The 22,771-nt window shown below is 43.1% G+C and overlaps 1 protein-coding gene across 5 annotated transcripts in view; it reads left to right on the top strand.

Moving 5' to 3' along the window:
- Positions 1 to 22,771, top strand: part of tjp2a (tight junction protein 2a (zona occludens 2)) — a 58,430-nt gene that overhangs the window by 1,548 nt on the left and 34,111 nt on the right. For 3 of the 5 annotated variants that reach the window (XM_061697593.1, XM_061697590.1, XM_061697591.1), the window contains exons 1-2: positions 12,287 to 12,794; positions 21,008 to 21,137. In XM_061697593.1, coding sequence (XP_061553577.1) covers positions 12,688 to 12,794; positions 21,008 to 21,137 — 237 coding nt within the window. In that variant the 5' untranslated portion in view covers positions 12,287 to 12,687. Of the gene's footprint in view, positions 1 to 12,285; positions 12,795 to 21,007; positions 21,138 to 22,771 lie in introns of those variants that run through there. The other 2 variants (XM_061697592.1, XM_061697598.1) reach the window with 2 other exon arrangements.

The raw sequence follows: 22,771 nt of genomic DNA, 5'->3' as shown, positions 1-22,771 counted from the left end.
CTTGTGGTTGACAGATGCAATTAATGACTATGGGTGTCTCTATCTCTGAACACAACACACACAGGGATTTGTGAGTGGCATGTGTCCCTCCATCTGGCTTGCACATGTATTGCATATGGGCATTGCATAACCGCCTTGGTCGGGAGTAACAGCATGATGGGACAGGAAAAGGGATAGAAAAACTAAATGCTTATGTAAAAGCATTAAGATGACCAAAAACTCTAGCTACATTGTTTCTATGAAAGAATGGCTATGCACTCCAAAAAATAAATGTGGGGGGGGAAAACAAGTTCCATTTAAAAAGTGACACTTATTTTCATGCTCTTTGGCATTGTACACCTGTACAGCGCTTCTGGTCACTAGTTACACAGAAACTATACTCAGTTTCGAAATGCAGAACTCCGATTTCTCCTAATCTTTGTCTGCTGAGTGATTTAAAAGGTATAGATCTTCCAAATAAACATGCTCAACCAATACTTGTATTTCTAGCTATTGCTAAAAAAAACAATACTGTTAAACTGGAAAGATAAACAAGTTACCAACCTTCACCAATGGCAAAATATTGTCATAGAATATACAACACGAGAAAATGTCTCTGCCAAATGTAATAAGCATATGGATGACTTTAATAAAGGTTTGTCACCTTTCATTAGAAGAGTGAACCTTGAAGCTTGATTCTGTTTGCCTGGGAAAGAATCTCATCCAGAAATGTAATGTAATCCATCCATCCGTTTTCTGTACCGCTTATCCTCACTAGGGTCGCGGGCGTGCTGGAGCCTATCCCAGCTATCTTCAAGCGAGAGACAGGGGTACAGCCTGAACTGGTCGTCAGCCAATCGGAGGGCACATATAAACAAACAACCATCGCACTGACATTCACACTTAGGGGCATTTTAGAGTCTTCAATCAACCTACCACACATGTTTTTGGGATGTGGGAGGAAACCGGAGTGCCCGGAGAAAACCCACGCAGGCATGGGTAGAACATGCAAACTCCACACAGACGAACCTCGGTCCTTAGAACTGTGAGGCAGATGTGCTCACCAGTCGTGCACCGTGCCAGCATGTAGTGTAATATGCAACGGAAGGTGAGCAAATCATTTCTTAACATTATTTTAACCCTGTGCATGCCTTTGGGTCGCTTTGCATGCATTTGTACCCCTATCGTTCGAGATCTGCAATGTGGGCCACTGGGGATGCTGGGCCTGTTTCCCCCTCCTTCTCATGGGCCTGGTTGTGTTCGTGTTGCCATCCTGGGGGGTGCAGGTCCCGGGGCTGCTCTCTGTCCATGGGTGCCGGGGAGGGGCCCGCTGGCCCCACTCTGTGGGTCTCGTCATGGGCTCCGGGTGGGGACTAGGGGGCCATGCTGCAGCGTCCCGGGCCTGTGTCCTCCTCTTCCCTCTCCTTGGGGTGCTCCTGCCGTGGTCATCGTCCCTCTCTCCCTCGGACTGTGTGGGGTCCCCGGCTGACTTGGGGCTTATGGTAGGGTGTCAGTGCCTCCCGCTTCGGTCGGGCCTGCCTTCTGTGTCCTGTTGTGTTCACTGGGCTATGGTTGGTTTGAGCGGGTGGGGGGTTAGCTGTAGGTTGGGAAGGGGCTGCCCCCCTTTTCTCTGTGGTCTGTCGAGCTGGAGCCGCAGGAGTCTAGCCTTTTACTTCACCCACACTGCACATTTTTAGTCCTCACTCTGTACATACTCCGCACAGTGGGCACACTCACATCTCATTCAGGGTCCCCTGGGGGACTGGAACTAGGCATGATGGGGCGGGCCCCGGGCTGGGTGTTGGCACATCTGTGCCTGGTCGGGCTGGGGAGGACACTCGGCCAGGTGTCCCGGCACCCCGGCCTGCTCTCTCGCCTGCCATGCTTTTTCCCCGTGGATTTTTAATGCACCACATACATTCACATATCCTTTGGGGAACTGGTTGGCCAGGGTGAGGGTGACAGTTACAGGTCATTATTGCCCTGTGACTGTGACTCACCCCCACCAATCTCTCCAATTTTAATGCACTACAACCCACCACACACAATCACTGTACATGGATAATGGTTGACAGTCGGGGACCTGGTAACCATAGTAATAAGGTGGGTGGTAGGTTTTCACATTTCTCTTGGCTTGACTCCTGGGGCCTGCGCCCCACAACCCCCACCCCCCGGTTGTCAGGCCACGGAGAGATGAGGGTCCACCCCCGCATTGAGCCTCGCCTTCCTCTCCCATCTCTTGGCCCCCTCGCATGTCCTCGCTCACGACGAGCTCTTAACATGGGCCCGCTTTGGCGGGTTATGACCGTTTTATTAAGTGGCAGCTGCGTTGGGCCATGTTTGTGGCTTGGGCCACAAAGCTCTCCAGGGATGGTGGGGGCGATGGCGGCGGTGTGGCCCGCTGTGTGAGGGGGTTGATAGGGGGCGGTGGAGGCATGGGGGGAAGTGTTCCGGTGCCTGTGCCCCTCCCATTGGGACTGGTCGGGGTGCTTCGTTTGAGCTTGGGACCTCCCTGGGTCCTGGGAGGTCGGTCTCCTACTGGACTGGCTCGGTCCCCCCCTTGTGGGTGGAGGGGTGGCACACCCTTCCTCAATGTGCCGGCTCAGCAACTCTCTACACCAGTTGACTAACATCCATGTGATATAGTGTTCTTCCACTAATAAGTTTGACAGAGACGCAATAGGCTTTAATTGGCTGGCAACCAGTTCAGGGTGCACCCTGGCTCCTGCCCGATGATAGCTGGGATAGGCTCCAGCACGCCCGCGACCCTATTGAGGAGAAGCGGGTCAGAAAATGGATGGATGTCTCACTATTGTTCTGCTGTGGTTCTCACCCCTATTCCCCTTGTCCACTCTGTCTGTCCCCTAAAACCATTTTCTGTCTGGTTGCATTTTCAATAAACATCAGAAAAATGAAAACAGTTACAAGCAAGCAGAGGGAGTATTTAAAACTCCCCTGTTGCACAGCAAAACTGTTCCAGCACAAAGGCATATGGATCAACCATTCTGCAAGGCCATGCAGTTGAAGTTTATATATATAAAAAAAAAAAAAAGTGACAAAGCTCATGCACAGTGACTGCAGTCTAGAGGCCTGATTATATGAGATGTGGCTTGTGTAATACAACCCGAATTCCAATGAAGTTGGACATAAATAAAATATGAATACAATGATTTACAAATCATGCTCGTACTTATATTTAATTGAATACTTTACAAAGACAATATATTTAATGTTCAAACTTGTAAACTATTGTTTTTAGCAAATAATCATTAACTTAAAATTTTATGGCTGCAACACGTTCAAAAAAAGCTGGGACAGTGTCATGTTTACCACTGTGTTACAACACCTTTTCTCTAAACATTCAATAAACGTTTGGGAACTGAGGACACTAATTGTTGAAGCTTTGTAGGTGGAATTCTTTCCCATTCTTGCTTGATGCACAGCTTCAGCTATTCAACAGTCCGGGGTCTCCGTTGTCGTGCTTTACGCTTCATAATGCGCCACACATTTTCAATGGGAGACAGGTCTGGACTACAGGCAGGCCAGTCTTGTACCCGCACTGTTTTACTACGAAGCCACACTGTTGTAACATGTGCAGAATGTGGTTTGGCATTGTCTTGCTGAAATAAGCAGGGGCGTCCATGAAAAAGACGTTGCTTGGATGGCAGGATATGTTTCTCCAAAACCTGTATGTACCTTTCAGCATTAATGGTGCCTTCACAGATGTGTAAGTTACCCACGCCATTGGCACTAACACAGCCCCATACCATCACAGATGCTGGCTTTTGAACTTTGCGTCCATAATAGTCCGGATGGTTCTGTTCCTCTTTGGCCCAGAGGACACGACGTCCACAATTTCCAAAAACAATTTGAGATGTGGACTCGTCGGACCACAGAACACTTTTCCACTTTGCATCAGTCCATCTTAGATGAGCTCGGGCCCAGAGAAGCCGGCGGCGTTTCTGCGTCTTGTTGATAAATGGCTTTTGCTTTGCATAGTAGAGTTTCAAGTTGCACTTACGGATGTAGCGCCGAACTGTATTTACTGACATTGGTTTTCTGAAGTGTTCCTGAGCCCATGTGGTGATATCCTTTACACATTGATGTCTGTTTTTGATGCAGTGCCACCTGAGGGATCGAAGGTCACGGGCATTCAATGTTGGTTTTCGGCCTTGCCGCTTACATCTAGTGATTTCTGCAGATTTTCTGCTTGATGATATTATGGACCGTAGATGATGAAATCCCGAAATTCCTTGCAATTGTACGTTGAGGAACATTGTCCTTAAACGGTTCGACTATTTTCTCACGCACTTCTTCACAAAGAGGTGAACCTCGCCCCATCTTTGCTTGTGAATGACTGAGCAATTCAGGGAAGCTCCTTTTATATCCAATCATGGCACCCACCTGCTCCCAATTAGCCTGTTCACCTGTGGGATGTTCCAAACAGGTGTATGATGAGTATTCCTCAACTTTCTCAGTCTTTATTGCCACCTGTCCCAGCTTTTCTGGAATGTGTTGTAGCCATACAATTCTAAGTTTATGATTATTTGCTAAAAACAATAACGTTTTTTTCAGTTTGAACATTAAATATATTGTCATTGTACTGTATTCAATTAAATATAGGTTGAACATGATTTGTAAATTATTGTATTCTGTATTTATTTATGTTTAACACAATGTCCCAACTTCATTGGAATTGGGGTTGTAATATTGGTCACACTTGCACTAATGGTGACCCCCATACACTTGTAAACCTGCCAAGGTTTACAAGTGTATTGTAAACCTGCCAAGGTTTACAAGTGTATTGTAAACCTTGGCAGCTTTCCAGTTTCCACATCCAAATGCAACACAAGAGAGACATGCACTGGCACATCACTCGCTTTGCAAATCTATGTGGCATGTCTTTAGAATGTGACCTACTCATTCATGCAAATCTGTCACCTTTCGGCGAAATTTGCCGTTTTGAACTCAAAATAGGCCATTTACGTGAATCTTGTAGCTCAGATGAGTTTTTCCTGGGCGGGGTTGCTGTCGCTGTCATCATCATAGGCTGTTTTGTACTCCTTGAGCGCTGGCAGCGAGATCCATTCCACACATCCAACATCCACACACACATGTAATTGTGAATGTTACTCCACGGCGGACTAATATGGGAGCGCATTGGCCTGAGGTTCCGCCTGTGCGCTCGCGACCTGCTTTGGATAGGTCACAGGAGTTGACGAGACCAGGAAAAAAAACTTCCGCCGCTTCTGCTGTTAAGAAGTAACTGTATTTTTACTCCGTTACAATGATCTAAATGTCACCCGCTACTTGTATTCGATCAATTATGGCTTATTTATCAACTACTTCGTGCGCGAGGCATCGACTTCCGCATAGGGCGCTGTTTGCGCTAATCCCATTTAAGTGCCAGTGACGTTTACGTCTAGTTCACCAATCAAACAACACAAGAAAGTCACATGACCTCACACGTCTTCTATTGGTCTTCCCGGGCATAGGTATTAACACTAGATAAGCCAGACCCACTGATCATCGTGCCTACGTGTTATGGTTGTCGTCACTAATAAGGCAACTATGTTGGGAAGGTTGTCGTCACTAATAAGGCAACGGCGCGCAACTCATTTACATTTAGATGAACAAAAACAACAGCTTTCATGTATTGTAGTATTTTAATGGCACTATCTGCCCAAACGTGGATAGTTCAGCTCACTTATAACTTGAGAAAACACTGTGTAGTAAATTGCATACACACGCGCGCACACACAGAGCAAGATCATAATTTGCACATTCACATTTTATTTTGTAATGTTTTTTTTTTTAACCTGATGTTCATTCTGTCGCTCTTCACTATTTACTCAGTACTGGAGTAATTATTTCACTGTGTACCTTTTACACTTTATTTTTGGGAGGACAACTTTTTACTTTAACCTGAGTCACGTTATTATCAAGTAACAGTACTCTTATTTGAGTACAATATTTGGCTACTCTACCCACCTCTGGAGCGGACATGCTCTATTGCTACTTTTATGTTTAAGCAACATTTTTGCTCATCAGATCAGCCCATGTCGTATTTGTTGCACTGGTCGTTTGTATTTTCGCATTGAGGTGCTGCGGGTCGTGGCCCTGGTTACGGTCTCAGCATTACCGCGAAGCACACGTAACATCGGCGACAAGAGTTGATCCGCTAGTACATCTTGTATTGATTAGGAAAGGCGCCAACAATTATCTAATTAGTTTACGGATGTTCATGTTAAATGTGTTAAGCGACGGAGCAATGTTAGGGATGATGTCACAACACAGAATGAACTAACTTCAAATTCAGAAATGGTCAATAAAAACAGAAAAATATTATACTTAATATTTTCCTGGAGGATGCATTTGGGATTAGCCTTTGAAGTTGGTAATAGTGAAAAATGAAGTGAAACAGACAATCCTTTGAGTCAATTCTTTTCCAGAATGAGAGTGCTTAAAGAGGAGGATGCTATTTATGTGACACAGGTTGAAGCAGGCATCAGGTGCAGGTGGAGATGGGCCTGGCTCAAGTTGGAGGCCAGAACAAAAAAAGCAAAGAAATGAGGCAAATTGTTTTTTTTTTTTCTACATGTTGAACATTTGTTTAATTTGCCTTATTGTACTACTCAGTCTTCCAGATTGCTTAATTTATGTTAAATTAAAAAAAGATATATTTGCTGGTCATGGGGATGCCCCCCAAACCCCACCCCTTCAATGTTTTTCTTTTTTTTGTCACCTTTTTCATGCCTTTTGTATTTGCATGTCTGCATACGGTATTTGATTAAGGATATATTATCGTTTCGTGCAGCTGAGAAACTGTCCTGTGATAGTGTTTACTGCTGCCCCCAGCCCATAGGCATCTACAAATAACAACAAACCACTGATCTGTCCAGAGGCAACACACCATCCTGCTATTAGATTGCTTCAGTTGCTCCAGTTCTTGGGCTTACTTGCAGCTGTTTCACTACCAACACCATGCTAAACATTGACATAACACATTCAGTTTGCTAGTAACTTGAGTGCTGGAACTTCATCCTTCTCCTGGCCATTCCCAGACATTGGTGAGGTTATTCGTTTTATGTAATGTAAAAAAAACATATTTTATTAATTTTACAAATCACAGCCACACATCCATGTTTGTTTAACAATTACCAAAAGATATGGAGCGTAATGAGATTTGACGAAAACGAGTAAGAGTAGGTTGTGGATTATTATTGATTTTTATCAGTTGTGAGCGTGTTCCTCCACATGGCATTTGTAAATTACGCCCACCCCGATCCATCCTGGCAAATATTACTCTATATCTCTTTTTCTACTGCCTCCTTTTGTGCTCGTTACCCCAACGTTTTTAAAAATAGCTGATTGTTATTTCCCTGCTTCCCGCACTGTGCCACTGTGTTCATCGTAAGGGTATGCGCAAGGATTTCTGAAAGCTCCAGTAGCTCCCATGGCACTGCCATTGTGACATCCAAGCTCCTGGAACATAAATCCTGGCCAGTGTTTGCAATGGCGAACAGCTCATCAAGAGGACACAGAGATTATTCATTTTCTGTATGTCATGTCTCCCAGGACATGTTGGCCTGCATGCAGTCAGCTGCTGACCCAGGAACAAGTTACAGATTTGTTGTCTTTCATTGTTTTGTAAAAGTGAATGCAATTCACATAGTTTGTTCCTCAAAGATGACATGTCCCGTTCTGCGAATGTATTACAAATTATACAGTACAATTCATGAGGGTTGGCAGAAATATTCGCTTCTTAAATGCACTGTGATACAGATGTAATCTATTCTGAATCGATTGTTACATTTCACATCAATTATTACTTTTGAAATGCTGGCAAAACCAAAAACATGGAACACAGGCATGCAGTGCCCACTAGACAGTGGATGTGGTGCATATAGGGCTATATTCTCCCGTTCGGCCAGTCTTTTTTGAAGCACCTGGCTTGCACATCTTCAAAGTACGCGCATTCTCTCGAAATGACTTGCATAAGCGCCTCGTGTGTGCAACAATCCATGAGGTGTGACTTAGTGAAGTATTTTTCAGATTTTCATATTTATTTATCTCCACAATCAGTCGCCGGCTTAATGTGGTCGGAACACATTTAGGCTTTAAACGATCAGGATTTTGGAGTCGATCAGCAAGTTTAAAAAAACGATAACCGATCACCGGTCCGATCACAAGATGGAGCAATGTGTCTGTTTACATGACTTGTTCAATTACTATATATACTTGTGTACTGTATACTTGAGTATCTTCAAACAAACGTATTCTCTAACATTTTAGACAAAAGTTAAAACATCAATGACCTCTAGGGGGCATTCAAGGATTAGCCACTGACATAAATTTAGGTCAAATCAAAATTACATCAACAAAACAGAAATAATCGATGCTTACTGCTACTTACTGTAGCAAATGACTTTATTGCAATACTGTTAATGACATGCTTACTCTAACTTTCTCACTGTCCGGGCTATATGGACAGGTGTTGTCCAGAGTTTGCGTCCGTTTGGATTTTCCTTTTATTTTTATTATTATTTTCCACACTGCATGGTTTGAACGCGGCATGCTCCTCCTTGTGTACATTCTTCAGGTGCCCGATCAAATTTGCTGTGTTTACGCATTTAGATGACGTTCCACACGACGTACTTCAGTTGTGCACAAACTGCAAATAACTTACATGCTGTTTGTCTGAGACACCGCAAAATAGGGACTGACGTCTTTTTTCACCGACAAAATTGAAAAAACTTTATTGGCCGTCAAATAGTTACAGTACTACGCTACAAGACACGGAACAAGGTTAAAAATAAGCGCGACACGGAGTAAAGGTCTTTTGCGGAGCCGATCGATGATGTCATTGATCGGATCGGCGAATTATGACATGAAAGCCGATCGGCCAATCAGCATAAAATGCTAATTATCGGCCGATACCGATCAGGTTGATCAGATCGGTGTAAAGTCCAGACACATTATGGCTGTTGGGTAAACCGTGAGCGCAGGTGAGGGTTGATGGGCCGTGTGTGTCCTTGCACCGTCAGCATGTGTTGTCCGCCCGTCACTGAGCCGTCGGAGCAGTTAACTGAATCAAAACGTGCAATATAATGTCTCACCTTTACGGGGCGCTAGATTTAGAGTGCAGAAGATGAAACGCGCTTAAGTCCATGAGAGAGTGAGCGGGCTGCCAGATTCGACAGATAATGCCCACATTTCAGGGTTGCTCCACCCAGTGTGTGTAACTAGAGTGAGAGTGTGTAAATGACAGATTTGAATTGACGGGAGAATGCAGTAGTCAGAGCGCCTTTTCTGACTTATGCACACAGGAGAATCATAGAGTAGTAATGCAAGTCAGCCATAAGGTTGTGCCATATAATGCGGGCCAAGATTAATTTTTTTTCTCCATGATCCAAAATTATTATGTAATATTAACTGTCTTGCAACTGACAAGTACATGCATGTCTTTCTGTGCGTGCGCAAAACAATCAGTCAAGCCACAACATGTCTGAGGACAGAGCAGCAGCATGTTTGCTTCAGCTGATGACGATTTTGAAAAAGGGACCAATTTAATCTAATTTTATGTCTAATTCTATCTCAATTATAGCCACTGCTTGATCTCCAGACTTCCAGGAATCCGTAAAATACTTTGCAATACATAATACAATGGAATACAAAATAAAGGGGTGGCAGCACAGTGAATGAGTGGTTAGTAAATCTACCTCACCTGAATCTCACCTCCAGCCTTCATGTGTAGAATCTTCTCTCTGTGCTTGCGTGGGTTTTTTTTCCGCGTAACTACGGCTTGTCACATTCTGACGGGGTCCCTCACGTTTCTCACGTTCTGATCAAAGTCTGACATATTTTTGTGTCACATGTTCTGTCAAGGCTTTTTACGGATGAAATGTAGGTGCTGGCCAACATTGGAGCACATTTGTGGGCACAGCAGACTGGAACGAAGCTCCTCTGCAGGGCCCGGCTTTATACACCTTCCCATACCGCCGGTGCCGTATCAGATCGTAATATAACCCAACGCGCCGTAAACATTCACATGCCAGACGCGCTGTGAATGAAACATGACGAAACAACTACCATACACCCTAGCTTGCCATGAGAACCGTGACAAATGTCGCAAAACGAGACAGCGTGCACCAATTGTGGCAGAAAAAAAAATAAAACCTTGACAACTGTGAGATGTAAAATACATACAGTATGTTTCCTGTCCCACTACAGACTGCCTCCGAATTTTGTTACACCCTGTTAGGTGTAGAATGTTTGTTTCTGACCTGCTTTATTTTTTGCACATACAGTCGATATAAAAAGTTTACACACCACATCTTTTAAGGGGGAAAAAGAAAACAACAAATGATGCACTGAAATCGAGGCTACCGAAATGTTTCGACCAAAAATGGCCCAAAAGTGCATTTTCAGTTTCGGACGAAACACTGATATGAAACGGCCGAAACCGCATGTTGTATCGACGAAAGCTTTTAGCTTTGCCCCAGTTGGCATGCAACTGTGTACACTATATAGTTAAAGAAATATTTGTTATTAATAAGCAATGCTCAATCGGGCTATGCTGAGTATCCAGTTGAATTGACTGGGAGGTGACTATATTACAAACTTAAGTCACTGTTTGATAATGACATCGTGCGCCATAAGTCAACCAAAATGTGACAGTAAGGCACACATTCAACGAAACTACTGATAACATAGACACATTAACATCGTCAACAACGTCTTTATTGCTGTAAGAATTAAAATTTGCATGTCACAATGAATTTTGGGAACTGTGTGGCTTTACTGTCATCATGTTAGCCAACTACACCCCCCACGCCGCCGCGGACTATGTTGTGATTGTGACTTATACTAGTTTCTTCTGAGGCTATGAATACACTGCTGTCATATTGTTAGGACCTCACGGTGCCATGTGCTAAGAGAAGGGTAGATTAATGGAGACTGTATCCGATGCAAACTGGCACACGACAATGCTTATTTGAGTAATTCATTGTCTAAATGTATCCCTCACACATTCAAAATATAGTAGCTAATTTTTCCTGGTACTTGAAGCCCTTGTTTTTGTGTTTGCTCTGTAAATGGGGCAGGAAGATAATAAGATAGTAGTTTGCCGATCACGAACGAGACAGAAAGTGCTACACGGAGTTTGTTTACATTAGCATTTAGCAGCTAGCTTTGTAGCATTAGCAATCATGCAAATAGTTTCACAATGGACCGGCCGTCACTGTCTGAGCTACTTGTTCTGCACGGTCGGGTTTGGTCAGTTTGGCATTCTCATGAATAAATTTTGTATTTCTCTTTTTTTTTTAATCTACATTATTTATAGATCCCCGCACAGCATTAATTTAATATAATGTCACATTTCTTCTTCGTCTCTTCTACTTCTTGATTTCCGGCACACTGGGCACTTTTACTGCATTGCTGCCACCTAGGGGTTAAATCCTGAACACCTATAACAGAGCCAAACTAATAAATACATAATTCTGAACACAGCCAACGGAACGTCTTTTGAAGTGACTTTTCATATCACAAAAACGTGGCATTTGAGGTTTTTATGTCACTTGTATATCACTTAATGTGCCATGGTGGGCAGTACTTCTGTCTCACATTTCTGAGTTAGAATCCACGGTGTGGCATTCTTTTTTCAAAGTTTGCATTTTCTCCCCATACTTGCATGTTAGGTTGATTGAAGACTAAATTGCCTTTAGGTGTAAATGTTAGTGTGAATGATTATTTGCCTATATCTGCCCTGCGATTGCATGGCGACCAGTTCAGGGTGCACCCCGCCTCTTACCCAAAGGTCAGCTGGGATAGTCCAGCTCACCCGAAAAACTAGTGATGATAAACTGTATAGCAATTGGATGGATAGTTGGATCCCATAAAAATCAGGATAATGCTCTCAAAATCCTGATGATGCTCTCAAAATGTGTTTTGCATGCTGATATCATTCTCTATTCAGTGAAATTTGCAATTACAATTACACACACACACACATGTACACACATGCATACACAACACCTTACTATCAAGACTGATCTTTTGTTGGTTATTTTCAGAAGTCAAAGATTAAGTTCTGTCCTGAGTTAACCCACCAAACAGGGTTAGCCCCGGCTGAAGGGTGTGTGTAGTTGTGAGGGTGAGGTAGTATGGTTCTGTCTGGGTATAAATGGTGAGAAGACTTAGCCTGGTTGAGGGATTAGAGGAGAAGGGGGCGGGGAGCATGCATGATCTGTCAAGGGCTTAATGCCACAGTTATCCCTACGGCAGCAGCAGCGGCTGTGGTGATGGCAGAAGCTGTGTTTTCATTAGTCTAATATTCAGAGAAGCTCCACAATTATGTAAGAGTGACGTGCTGTCATCCTCCCTCGGCCGGCCCACCGCCTGGCAGGAACGTGGCCGTTTGTTTTCCTTTGATCCTCCATCACTGGGAGAAGCCAAAAGGACATCTGTCAAGAGTGTGCGGTCGGGGACAAGACTCGTAGTAGTCACGCTACAGCATCATCGCTGCTTTGAGGCTTGTTGGCATGAAGAGACTATGCATTGAAGCAGCAAGAAAGAGTTTAGAGTCTTTGCAATGCGGAAGGAGATGAGGAAGGATGTGGAGGTGCTTCTGGTTTTCGTTAGAAAATGGAACACTGCTAATCGATGATGCGATCTGTGTGATGCTCTGCGTCGGAGGTTTTTTAGAAGATGAAGTTTAAGAAGTTCATTACGATCATGCAGGCAGCAATGGGGATCGTACCCCTTAACAAACGAGAGCTTCTTCCACCAGGCAGGAAACTGTGGAGGCCCCCTGGGTGAGTTCCAGTACTTTGTGCATCTTTTGACATGCAAGTAAATCATGGTTCATGTAGATCTGTTATATATAGATCTGTCATACAAATATTCTAACATCTGGTGCAGTGGCCGGTTATTTGTGACTTACCGACTGATAATGCTAACATTAAGAAGCTGGCTAAAAAAGAGAATTTTTTTTCTGTTCATCCATTCACTGGCAATGTTGTACAAAGAAAGGTTGCCTTAACTCATCCCAGAGCGCTATGCAATAGAGACACACACTATCAGTCATGACCTCAGTGCCACAACATTGCAGTTGACTGGAATCTGAAATAAAATCAAAACCTCTCCATATGTGCTTCTAAATGTTTGCTTTAGCTGCCAGATTAACACAGGGAAGCTAGTGTCAGATGACAGCTAAAAATGGCAATAGACTCCACTGCCATATGTATAATGAAAAAGACAGAACTCACCGAGCATGTTCACTCCTTTAGTTTCTTGTAAGCATTGCTTTTTGTAATAATATACAGTGGGTACGGAAAGTATTCAGACCCCCTTGAATTTTTCACTGTATATATTGCAGCCATTTGCTAAAAGTTTTCCTCAATGGACACATACCCCATAATGAAAGGGGGAAAAAAAGGAATTGTTGAAATTTTTGCAGATTTATTAAAAAAGAAAAACTGAAATTTCACACAGCCAGAAGTATTCAGACCCTTTGCTCAGTATTTAGTACAAGCACCATTTTGAGCTAATACAGCCACAAGTCTTTTTGGGAAAGATGCAACAAGTTTTTCACACCTGGATTTGGTGATCCTCTGCGATTGCTACTTGCAGATCCTCTCCAGTTCTGTCAGGTTGGATGGTAAACATTGGTGGACAGCCATTTTCAGGTCTCTCCAAAGATGGTCAATTGGGTTTAAATCAGGGCTCTGGCTGGGCCATTCAAGAACAGTCACGGAGTTGTTCTGAAGCCACTCCTTCGTTATTTTAGCTGTGTGCTTAGGGTCATTGTATTGTTGGAAGGTGAACCTTCGGCTCAGTCTGAGGTCCTTAGCACTCTGGAGAAGGTTTCATCCAGGATATCCCTGTACTTGGCCGCATTCATCTTTCCTTCGACTGCAACCAGTCGTCCTGTCCATGCAGCTGAAAAACACCCCACAGCATGATGCTGCCACCAGCATGCTTCACTGTTGGGACTGTATTGGACAGGTGATGAGCAGTGCCTGGTTTTCCCCACACATACTGCTTAGAATTAAGGCCAAAAAGTTTTCTCTTGGTCTCATCAGACCAAAGAATCTTATTTCTCACCATCTTGGAGTGCTTCAGGTGTTTTTTTTTATTTTTTTATTTTTTTTAAGCAAACTCCGTGAGGGCTTTCATGTGTCTTGCACTGAGGAAAGGCTTCTGTCGGGCCACTCTGCCATAAAGCCCCGACTGGTGGAGGAATGCAGTGATGGTTGACTTTCTAGAACTTTCTCCAATATCCCGACTGCAACTCTGGAGCTCATCCACAAGGGATATTTGGGTTATTCTTCACCTCTCTCACCAAGGCTCTTCTCCCCAATTGCTCAGTTTGGCCAGACTGCCAGCTCTCTGAAGGGTTCTGGTCGTTCCAAACATCTTCCATTTAAGTAATATGGAGGCCACTGTGCTCTTAGGAACCTTAAGTGCAGCAGAATTATTTTTTGTAACCTTGGCCAGATCTGTGCCTTGCATCAATTCTCTCTGAGCTCTTCAGGCAGTTCCTTTGACCTCATGATTGTCATTTGCTCTGACATGCACTGTGAGCTGTAAGGGCTTACATAAACAGGTGTGTGGCTTTCCTAATCAAGTCCAATCAGTATAATCAAACACAGCTGGACTCCAATGAAGGTGTAAAATCATCTCAAGGATGATCAGGACAAATGGACAGCACCCGAGTTAAATATGAGTGTCACAGCAAAGGATCTGACTACTTTTCTGTCAATATGGGGTGCTTGTCTGTACATTAATGAGGGGGGGAAATGAACTTAAATGATTTTAGCAAATGGCTGCAATATAACAAAGAATGAAAAATGTAAGGGGGTCTGAATACTTACCCACTGTATATTTCCTACTGTAATCTTGGACTGTTACTATAATTACTATATCGACTTACCGTTTGATAAATAAAATGGACCCAAATTTTTTCCAGACTCAAAAAAATTCTCATTGTTGTTGTTACCCGGCACGCAGCTCACGCAGCAAGCCAATGGTGAGTTGGACAGCTTCATTGCGAAGTGGCCTGCTACTACCACCTTAGCTCGTATGTATTAGCCCTAATGGGCCCGTGGACCGGCGGCGGACTGGCGTTGGGTCCATCCAGTACTCCAAAGCCTTGCTCCACGCGCCGCACCTACTGTACATCCACACAACAGAGACACTTACAGTAAGAGAAAGTTAACCATTTACAGTATTATGTTCCAGAGCGCGTGAGCGAAGTAGCTAAATAGATATCAAGCTAAGGAGCTAAACAGCTCATTCGGCCATGGCGACGTCGTTTAAAATGTCAGAGTCGGAGTTGTTGCGTGTGTTAAGGCCTTTTTACACTGCACTTGTTCAGTGTGAAAGGCCCCTGCGTCGCAGTGCAATGTCGATGGCAATGGGGGTGAAGCATCCCTAATTTGGCGAAGTTATTTGGCTGAAGTCAGGTGAAGGGCTCGTCTCCAGCGCCTTCAGCGGACACTCCCACACAGTCCTGCAGCTCAGGGGCGGGCTTTATTTTTTTAATGATTTCAGAGCCTTATTTTTCTGGGTACTCCGGAGGAAACCGGAGTACCCAGAGAAAACCCACGCAGGCACGGGGAGAACATGCAAATTCCACACAGGCGAGGTCGGATTTTAACCAGTGTCCTCAGAACTGTGAGGCAGATGTGCTAACTAGTCTCCCACTGTCCCGCAACATATCCCTGGTCTGTTTTAATTATATTTTTTTATTTTATTATCTATTTTTATTGTTCTACATTTCCATGCCAGTTAATTGTTCTCAAAATAATAATGTACTTGAATTATTATGCGGTAATATTATTATAACAGTGGCATCAAACTGTTATCTCCACCTATTTTGATATTCCCTGTAATGGCAAATCCAATACGTGCAACCTAATTCAAATGTGACAGCATTTAAAATGCTGCAAGGTAACACCTTGTCCAAAAAACAGTTCAAAAATGGATATCCATCCATCCATTTTCAGAGCCGCTTCTCCACACTAGGGTCGCGGGCGTGCTGGAGCCTATTCCAGCTAACATCGGGCAGGAGGCGGGGTACACCCTGAACTGGTTGCCAGCCAATCGCAGGGCACATACAAACAAACAAACATTCACACTCACAGTCACACCTACGGGCAATTTAGAGTCGTCAATTAACCTAGCATGCATGTTTTTGGGATGTGGGAGGAAACCGGCGTGCCCGGAGAAAACCCACGCAGGCACGGGGAGAACATGCAAACTCCACACAGGCAGGGCCGGGGATTGAACCCCAGTCCTCAGAACTGTGAGGTAGACGCTCTAACCAGTCGCCCACCGTGCCGCCCAAAAATTGATATATCTAAAAAAAAAATAAACTGAACACTGAGGCTAGCTGTTTAAAGGAATTTCTGTTAATCAGCCAAAAAAAGCCACATAACGTGAAGTAGTATAGAAAATAGCCAGATTTATTGCGGGTTCTCTCCTAAATCCTCCTGTGATATATAAAACCTGTTTTAATCCAGTCATGTGGCATTAAGTACTGTATTATGACTTAAAGGAATTATGTATATCATCCTAAAACAAGGCGGCATGGTGGCATTAGAGCGTCGGCCTCACAGTTCTGAGGACCCGGGTTCAATCCCCGGCCCACCTGTGTGGAGTTTGCATGTTCTCTCCGTGCCCGCGTGGGTTTTCTCCGGGCTCTCCGGTTTCCTCCCACATCCCAAAAACATGCATTAATTGGAGACTCTAAATTGCCCGTAGGTGTGACTGTGTGTGCGAATGGTTGTTTGTTTGTATGTGCCCTGCAATTGGCTGGCAACCAGTTCAGGGTGTACCCCGCCTCCTGCCCGATGACAGCTGGGATAGGCTCCAGCACGCCCGCTGACCCTAGTGAGGAGAAGCGGCTCAGAAAAAAAAGCATGAAGTATTACCTGTATTTTGTTAGTTTTTTCAGTTAAGCACTTTATTTGAACACATAATACGTTATTTAATTGCTGTCATTTTGAAATTCACAGCCCTCTTTGTATTAGTAAATGAGAAAACACAAAGTTGTGCTCATATGTTTGATTACCCAGGCAGAATTTGTAAGATGTGTAGAATTCTTTAAAGAAGAACAATAAAGGACCAAGCTGAAACACATTTTATTTTTATGAGATTCAAATTAAACCGTCAAGCATTTCAGAAAAGCATGATCATTAAACAAAACATAACCATAAAGAAATTCCCCAGGTCGGGGACAAGATCCTGCCCCAAGTGGAGGAGTTCAAGTATCTTGGGGTCTTGTTCACGAGTGAGGGAAGAATGGAACGGGAGATCGACAGGCGGATCGGTGCAGCGTCTGCAGTGATGCGGACTTTGTATCGGTCCATTGTGGTAAAGAAGGAGCTAAGCCGAAAGGCGAAGCTCTCAATTTACCGGTCGATCTTCGTTCCTACCCTCACCTATGGTCATGAGCTGTGGGTCGTGACCGAAAGAACGCGATCCCGGATACAAGCGGCTGAAATGAGTTTCCTCCGCAGGGTGTCCGGGCTCTCCCTTAGAGATAGGGTGAGAAGCTCGGTCATCCGGGAGGATCTCAGAGTAGAGCCGCTGCTCCTTCGCATTGAGAGGAGCCAGATGAGGTGGCTGGGGCATCTGATTCGGATGCCTCCCGGACGCCTCCCTGGTGAAGGTGTTCTGGGCACGTCCCACCGGGAGGAGACCCCGGGGACAACCCAGGACACGCTGGAGAAACTACATCCTTCGGCTGGCCTGGGAACGCCTCGGGATCCCCCTGGAAGAGCTGGATGAAGTGGCTGGGGAGAGGGAAGTCTGGGCGCCCCTGCTAAAGCTACTGCCCCTGCGACCCGACCCGGATAGGCGGTAGAAAATGGATGGATGGATTGTGTACAGCTTTTTCATAACCTCTAGATGGCAGCATACATTTAATAAATGTGAAATTTTTTTTCATTTTCTCCTATCCCTATGAATAATGCGCACTAGTCTTTTGACATTTTTTTTTTTTTTGGGGGGGGGGGGGTGCGCATGATACACGAGAAATTATGATATGTGATGATGAAACAAATGGTAGTCATCTTTTAATCTATTGTGCCCCAAATAAAACATTACTCCAGGAATACGTAATAATTATCCAGAAATACAGCCTTAGAACAGTCCACCACACCCAGACTCAAATGCAGTGGTGCCAAAAGCTCTCCCACCCATCTCTGTCCACCTAGTTCCAACACGCTACAGTATGTTTCAAAAAGCAACAAAATTGGCCACATTAAGTTGCTTCTTCACATTTGACAATGTTAAAAAATAAGTCAAATCACCATAACTAAAGTTCCATCCCATCTGCATGTACCTTCTTTGAGTCAGCAAAAGTATACTTTTTCAAATGTAGAAGGCTTTAGTAGCCTCCATCAGCCAATGTTTGACAGCTGTATACCACAACTCTAAGAAGGCCAGTTTCATTTGTGGAGTTGTATTGAAATGAAAATAATTCAAAAATATTTGAATTATGAATTATTTCAACAACAAACATGTTTATAGCATTCTGTTGGTTGATTGTATCATTGCTGGTATTCAGGGACATCTTGGAAGGAGATACCAACATTTCTTGCCTCAGCACCACCTAACAAGGTGATCAAGCTGTTAACTTTTTGTACTGGAGTTAATTTGTGCACCATTCCAGAAATAACTAGAAATGTCTTGCCCTCATACTTTGACAAGTCTGTTCCGCGTGTGGAAAAGCAGCAGGTTCTATCATGCATTTGGCTTTCCTCACCCACAAAGCAATGCTGCCCTATCAGTCTGGAATCATGTTGGTTATTGGATTGTATGAGAAATCAGTTCAGCCCAGATTCAGCCCAACTGGGAGCACACAGGTTTAGACCCGTTTTGATTGGACATGCAGATCACTGGTACTGCTATTGAAAATAGAGTGTAATCATCAAGGATTTGTCACAAAATATTAAGTCTTTTCCAATTCAATCTACTGTATCTGTTCCGTTACAAATACTATCTTTTCAATTGTGTACCAGCATCAGATGTAAATACCTGGAAGTAAAAACCTGAGCTCTTGTTAATTATCGTTGGTGTTAAACTAATTTCTTTCCCCCATTTATAGCCCAAAAAAGTTTTGAGTTGCTACTTGCTAACAGTTGCTAACGTTACCAAACTGATTGGTTGAAAAGAGAATGTTATAGCTTTGTACATTTTGTACATGCTGAATTTTTTGTACAAAGAGATCTATTTTTACAAAGACAGCTGCCTTGGCTATTGTGTTCTTTTTTATTATTATTATTGTCTTGGACTAACAAAGCACAGGAGCATTGTTATCAATCTTTTTTTCAATAAATGTTTGGGAACTGAGGACACTAATTGTTGCAGCTTTGTAGGTGGAATTCTTTCCCATTCTTGATTGATGTACAGCTTCAGCTGTTCAACAGTCCGGGGTCTCCGTTGTCATATTTTATGCTTCATAATGCGCCACACATTTTCAATGGGAGACAGGTTTGGATTGCAGGCAGGCCAGTCTAGCACCCGCACTAGTTTACTACGAAGCCACGCTTATTGTAACACGTGCAGAATGTGGTTTAGCATTGTCTTGCTGAAATAAGCAGGGGCATCCATGAAAAAGACGTTGCTTGGATGGCAGCATATGTTTCTCCAAAACCTGTATGTACCTTTCAGCATTAATGGTGCCTTCACAGATGTGTAAGTTACCCATGCCATTGGCACTAACACAGCCCCATTCCATCACAGATGCTGGCTTTTGAACTTTGCGTCCATACCATCTTTTCCTCTTTGGGCCGGAGAACACGACATCCACAATTTCCCAAAACAATTTGAAATGTGGACTCGTCGGACCCCAGAACACTTTTCCACTTTGCATCAGTCCATCTTAGATGAGCTCGGGCCCAGAGAAGCCGGCGGCGTTTCTGGGTGTTGTTGATAAATCGCTTTTGCGTTGCATTGTAGAGTTTCAAGTTGAACTGACGGATGTAGCGCCAAACTGTATTTACTGACATTGATATCCTTTACACATTGATGAGTCTTTTTTGCCACGTGTCCCAGCTTTTTTTGAATGTGGTGCAGCCATAAAAGTCTAAGTTAATGATTATTTGCTAAAGACAATAAAGTTGATCAGTTTGAACATTAAATATATTCTTTGTAGTCTACTCAATTAAATATAGGTTGAACATGATTTGCAAATCATTGTATTCTGTTTTTATTTGTTTAACACAACGTCCCAACTTTATTGGAATTGGGGTTGTACATGATGCTTAACAAATTACGAAAATGTTTAAATTTCAACAATTTAACATAAAAATTATCGTCAAACTGCTTGGCTCAGGTGGTTATAGGAGTAATCCAGTTCTCTCATGCTCTTTTCTCATCTACAGTAGAGTTGAGCAGGTGAGGCAAGGTGACCTCTGCAAAATGTTTCTGGCTTAGAAGAGCATACCTCAAGTCAAAGGTTTCCAACTTGTGGATAAATACTGGTAACTGATTTTAGTTTGCGTGAATGTGCATCCTCTCTTTGGAAATGTTCTCTGTGATTGACCCGTTGTTGTTTGTTTCTTCCAAGAAATTAAACTCGCTCATCACTTTTTTGAAAAATACCCGCTACAGGCATCAGAAAAGTCTCTAAATATAGTGACCGAATTGCTAAATTGGCAACTCAGATTCTGCTTTGGTAAACTAGCTCCTCTCCGTTCGCAACCATGAAGTCAGTGTATGCAGTGCACCTTGGCAAATTAATCAGCTCAATCGATTAATCGCCCAGCCCTAGTTTTTGTATTCTATGGCTCTTAAATTTGTACAGGCATACCTTATGCTGTGTGGCTGGAGATTGAATATGACAATGTAATCTTTAGATTGGGTGTAACTTTAATACAGATCCTGTACTGTATACCCTTTCTGACTTGTTCAGTGTATTTTCTTAACTTTTATTTCATACTGTAAAAGTAAGACTATAATATTACTCGGTCATATGATTTTTTTTAAATGTATTTTTTTTTTTTTTCTCTCACAGGGATCAGCCTGGATCTGACCAGACCACAACTGCTCTTTTTAAGTCCAACCGCAAGTTCTGCTGGTCCCGAGAAGCCCATTACTTGTATCTTCGTCGCCTCTCTTCGCGCAGCTATTCAGCTATTATGATGGTACGTTGATTTAAATGGTGCAAGATGATGGTGTTGTGAGTCAAATGGCTTCTTGTCTGGTCTAAATGTTTGCTAAAGACCGACTGCACCCTTGAAGGATGTTCAAATGTTTGCTCCATTTCTTCATCAACCTATGATATGAGAAATTGGGAGTATTTCACTCTGAAGCAAACAATATATTGAGTTATTGCCTGCCTGGCACTGGTACAATTTGGACTAACAGAAAGCTACATGTAGACGTACTATAGTAATTTTCATGCATGACCTTTTTTTTTTTTTTTCATTCCATCAATTCACACTAAGAGATCTACACATTTATTTGTTTTTTTTTTTTTTACTTGCGTCCCGAAGGTGATATGGACAAGAATGTTTCTGCTCTCAAAAAGTTAAGTGAAGTAAGAGAGATGACTAAATGGGACAGTAGAATTTAACCAATGTTTCTGTATGTGTGTTCCTCACCAACAGACAAAATATCGGCTATCTGAAAACTATAGTTGGTTGTTTACTTTCAAACTCGGCTTGTAGCAAACGTGAATGACAGCATGCCCGCTTTGATCGCAACATCTATGATCCCGGTGCCCTCATACTGGTCCATTGAGTCTTCAGTTTTCCTCCTCACATCTACTAAAAACTTCAAACAACATGCCACAACAAGATATAATTAAACTCTGCACCTCCTGTATGTGAAGGAATATATGGTGTACTTTAATTGGAGAAGAATATTTTGTTTGGTTATGAATGATTGTATTCAATTGTGGCAGAACAACTTCTGGAGTGGGGGGCACAGTATTTTGGGGGCACACAGCCACCAGTGCACCCCTCCCCAGTTCTGCTGCCTCTGATTGTGTTATCATTAATTTAGTTTTTATGTACAGCACTCTGTTACATCTGCAGCTGTTGTGAAAGCGCTATATAAATACAGTAAAGCTGAGTTGAGTACTTGGTCCAAAAATAAAACAAAGCCTTCTCTTCTTGGCACAACTGCATTTTATCAGAGTTTGGTTGACTCAGTATTTCCCAGGCTTCTTGCCCTTTATTTGAACACAAACAGTATATGTGACCCCTCCTGCATGCCGAATGATAATTAACCAGCATCTGCCTGGACAGTTCATTGTTTTTACTGTCTGACTAATTATTGAGGCTGGAGAAACTGAACTGCATTTGAGTGGACTAATTTAATGTCTCAATGTGTTGAATAATTGAACTATGCTGATAGAGCCAGGTGGTGTTTTGTGTGCTTGGCCTGGTACAGAAGATAATACTGAAACACAAACACATACAATGTAACATTAATAGGCTATTGTGGGGCCGCTGCACACAGTAATCTATTTTTCTCCAGACTGATGCCTCATTGACTCATGTATGATATCTTTGCATTTTTCACATACCATTGTGTGCTTTTATTCAATGGCTCTTTGTTATTGTTTGGGTCTGCCTGACCTGCACAGAGAGTTTGGATGACCTTAACCTCATCCAAACATTGTTGGAATGATGTGGAAATGGGTTGCTCTTATTCTCCTCATTCATAAACGTCCTTTTCAACCAAATCCAAATGCAGCTGGGCTCCAAAATGTCACAATTGTGGAGGCTGTTAAAGTGACGTTTTAATGATCAAATTGTAATCAACAGTCAAA

The sequence above is a fragment of the Phycodurus eques genome, chromosome 15 (genome assembly GCF_024500275.1).
Source record: "Phycodurus eques isolate BA_2022a chromosome 15, UOR_Pequ_1.1, whole genome shotgun sequence".
NCBI classification, from domain to species: Eukaryota; Metazoa; Chordata; class Actinopteri; order Syngnathiformes; family Syngnathidae; genus Phycodurus; species Phycodurus eques.
This window is presented reverse-complemented; position numbering and strand designations above follow the sequence as displayed.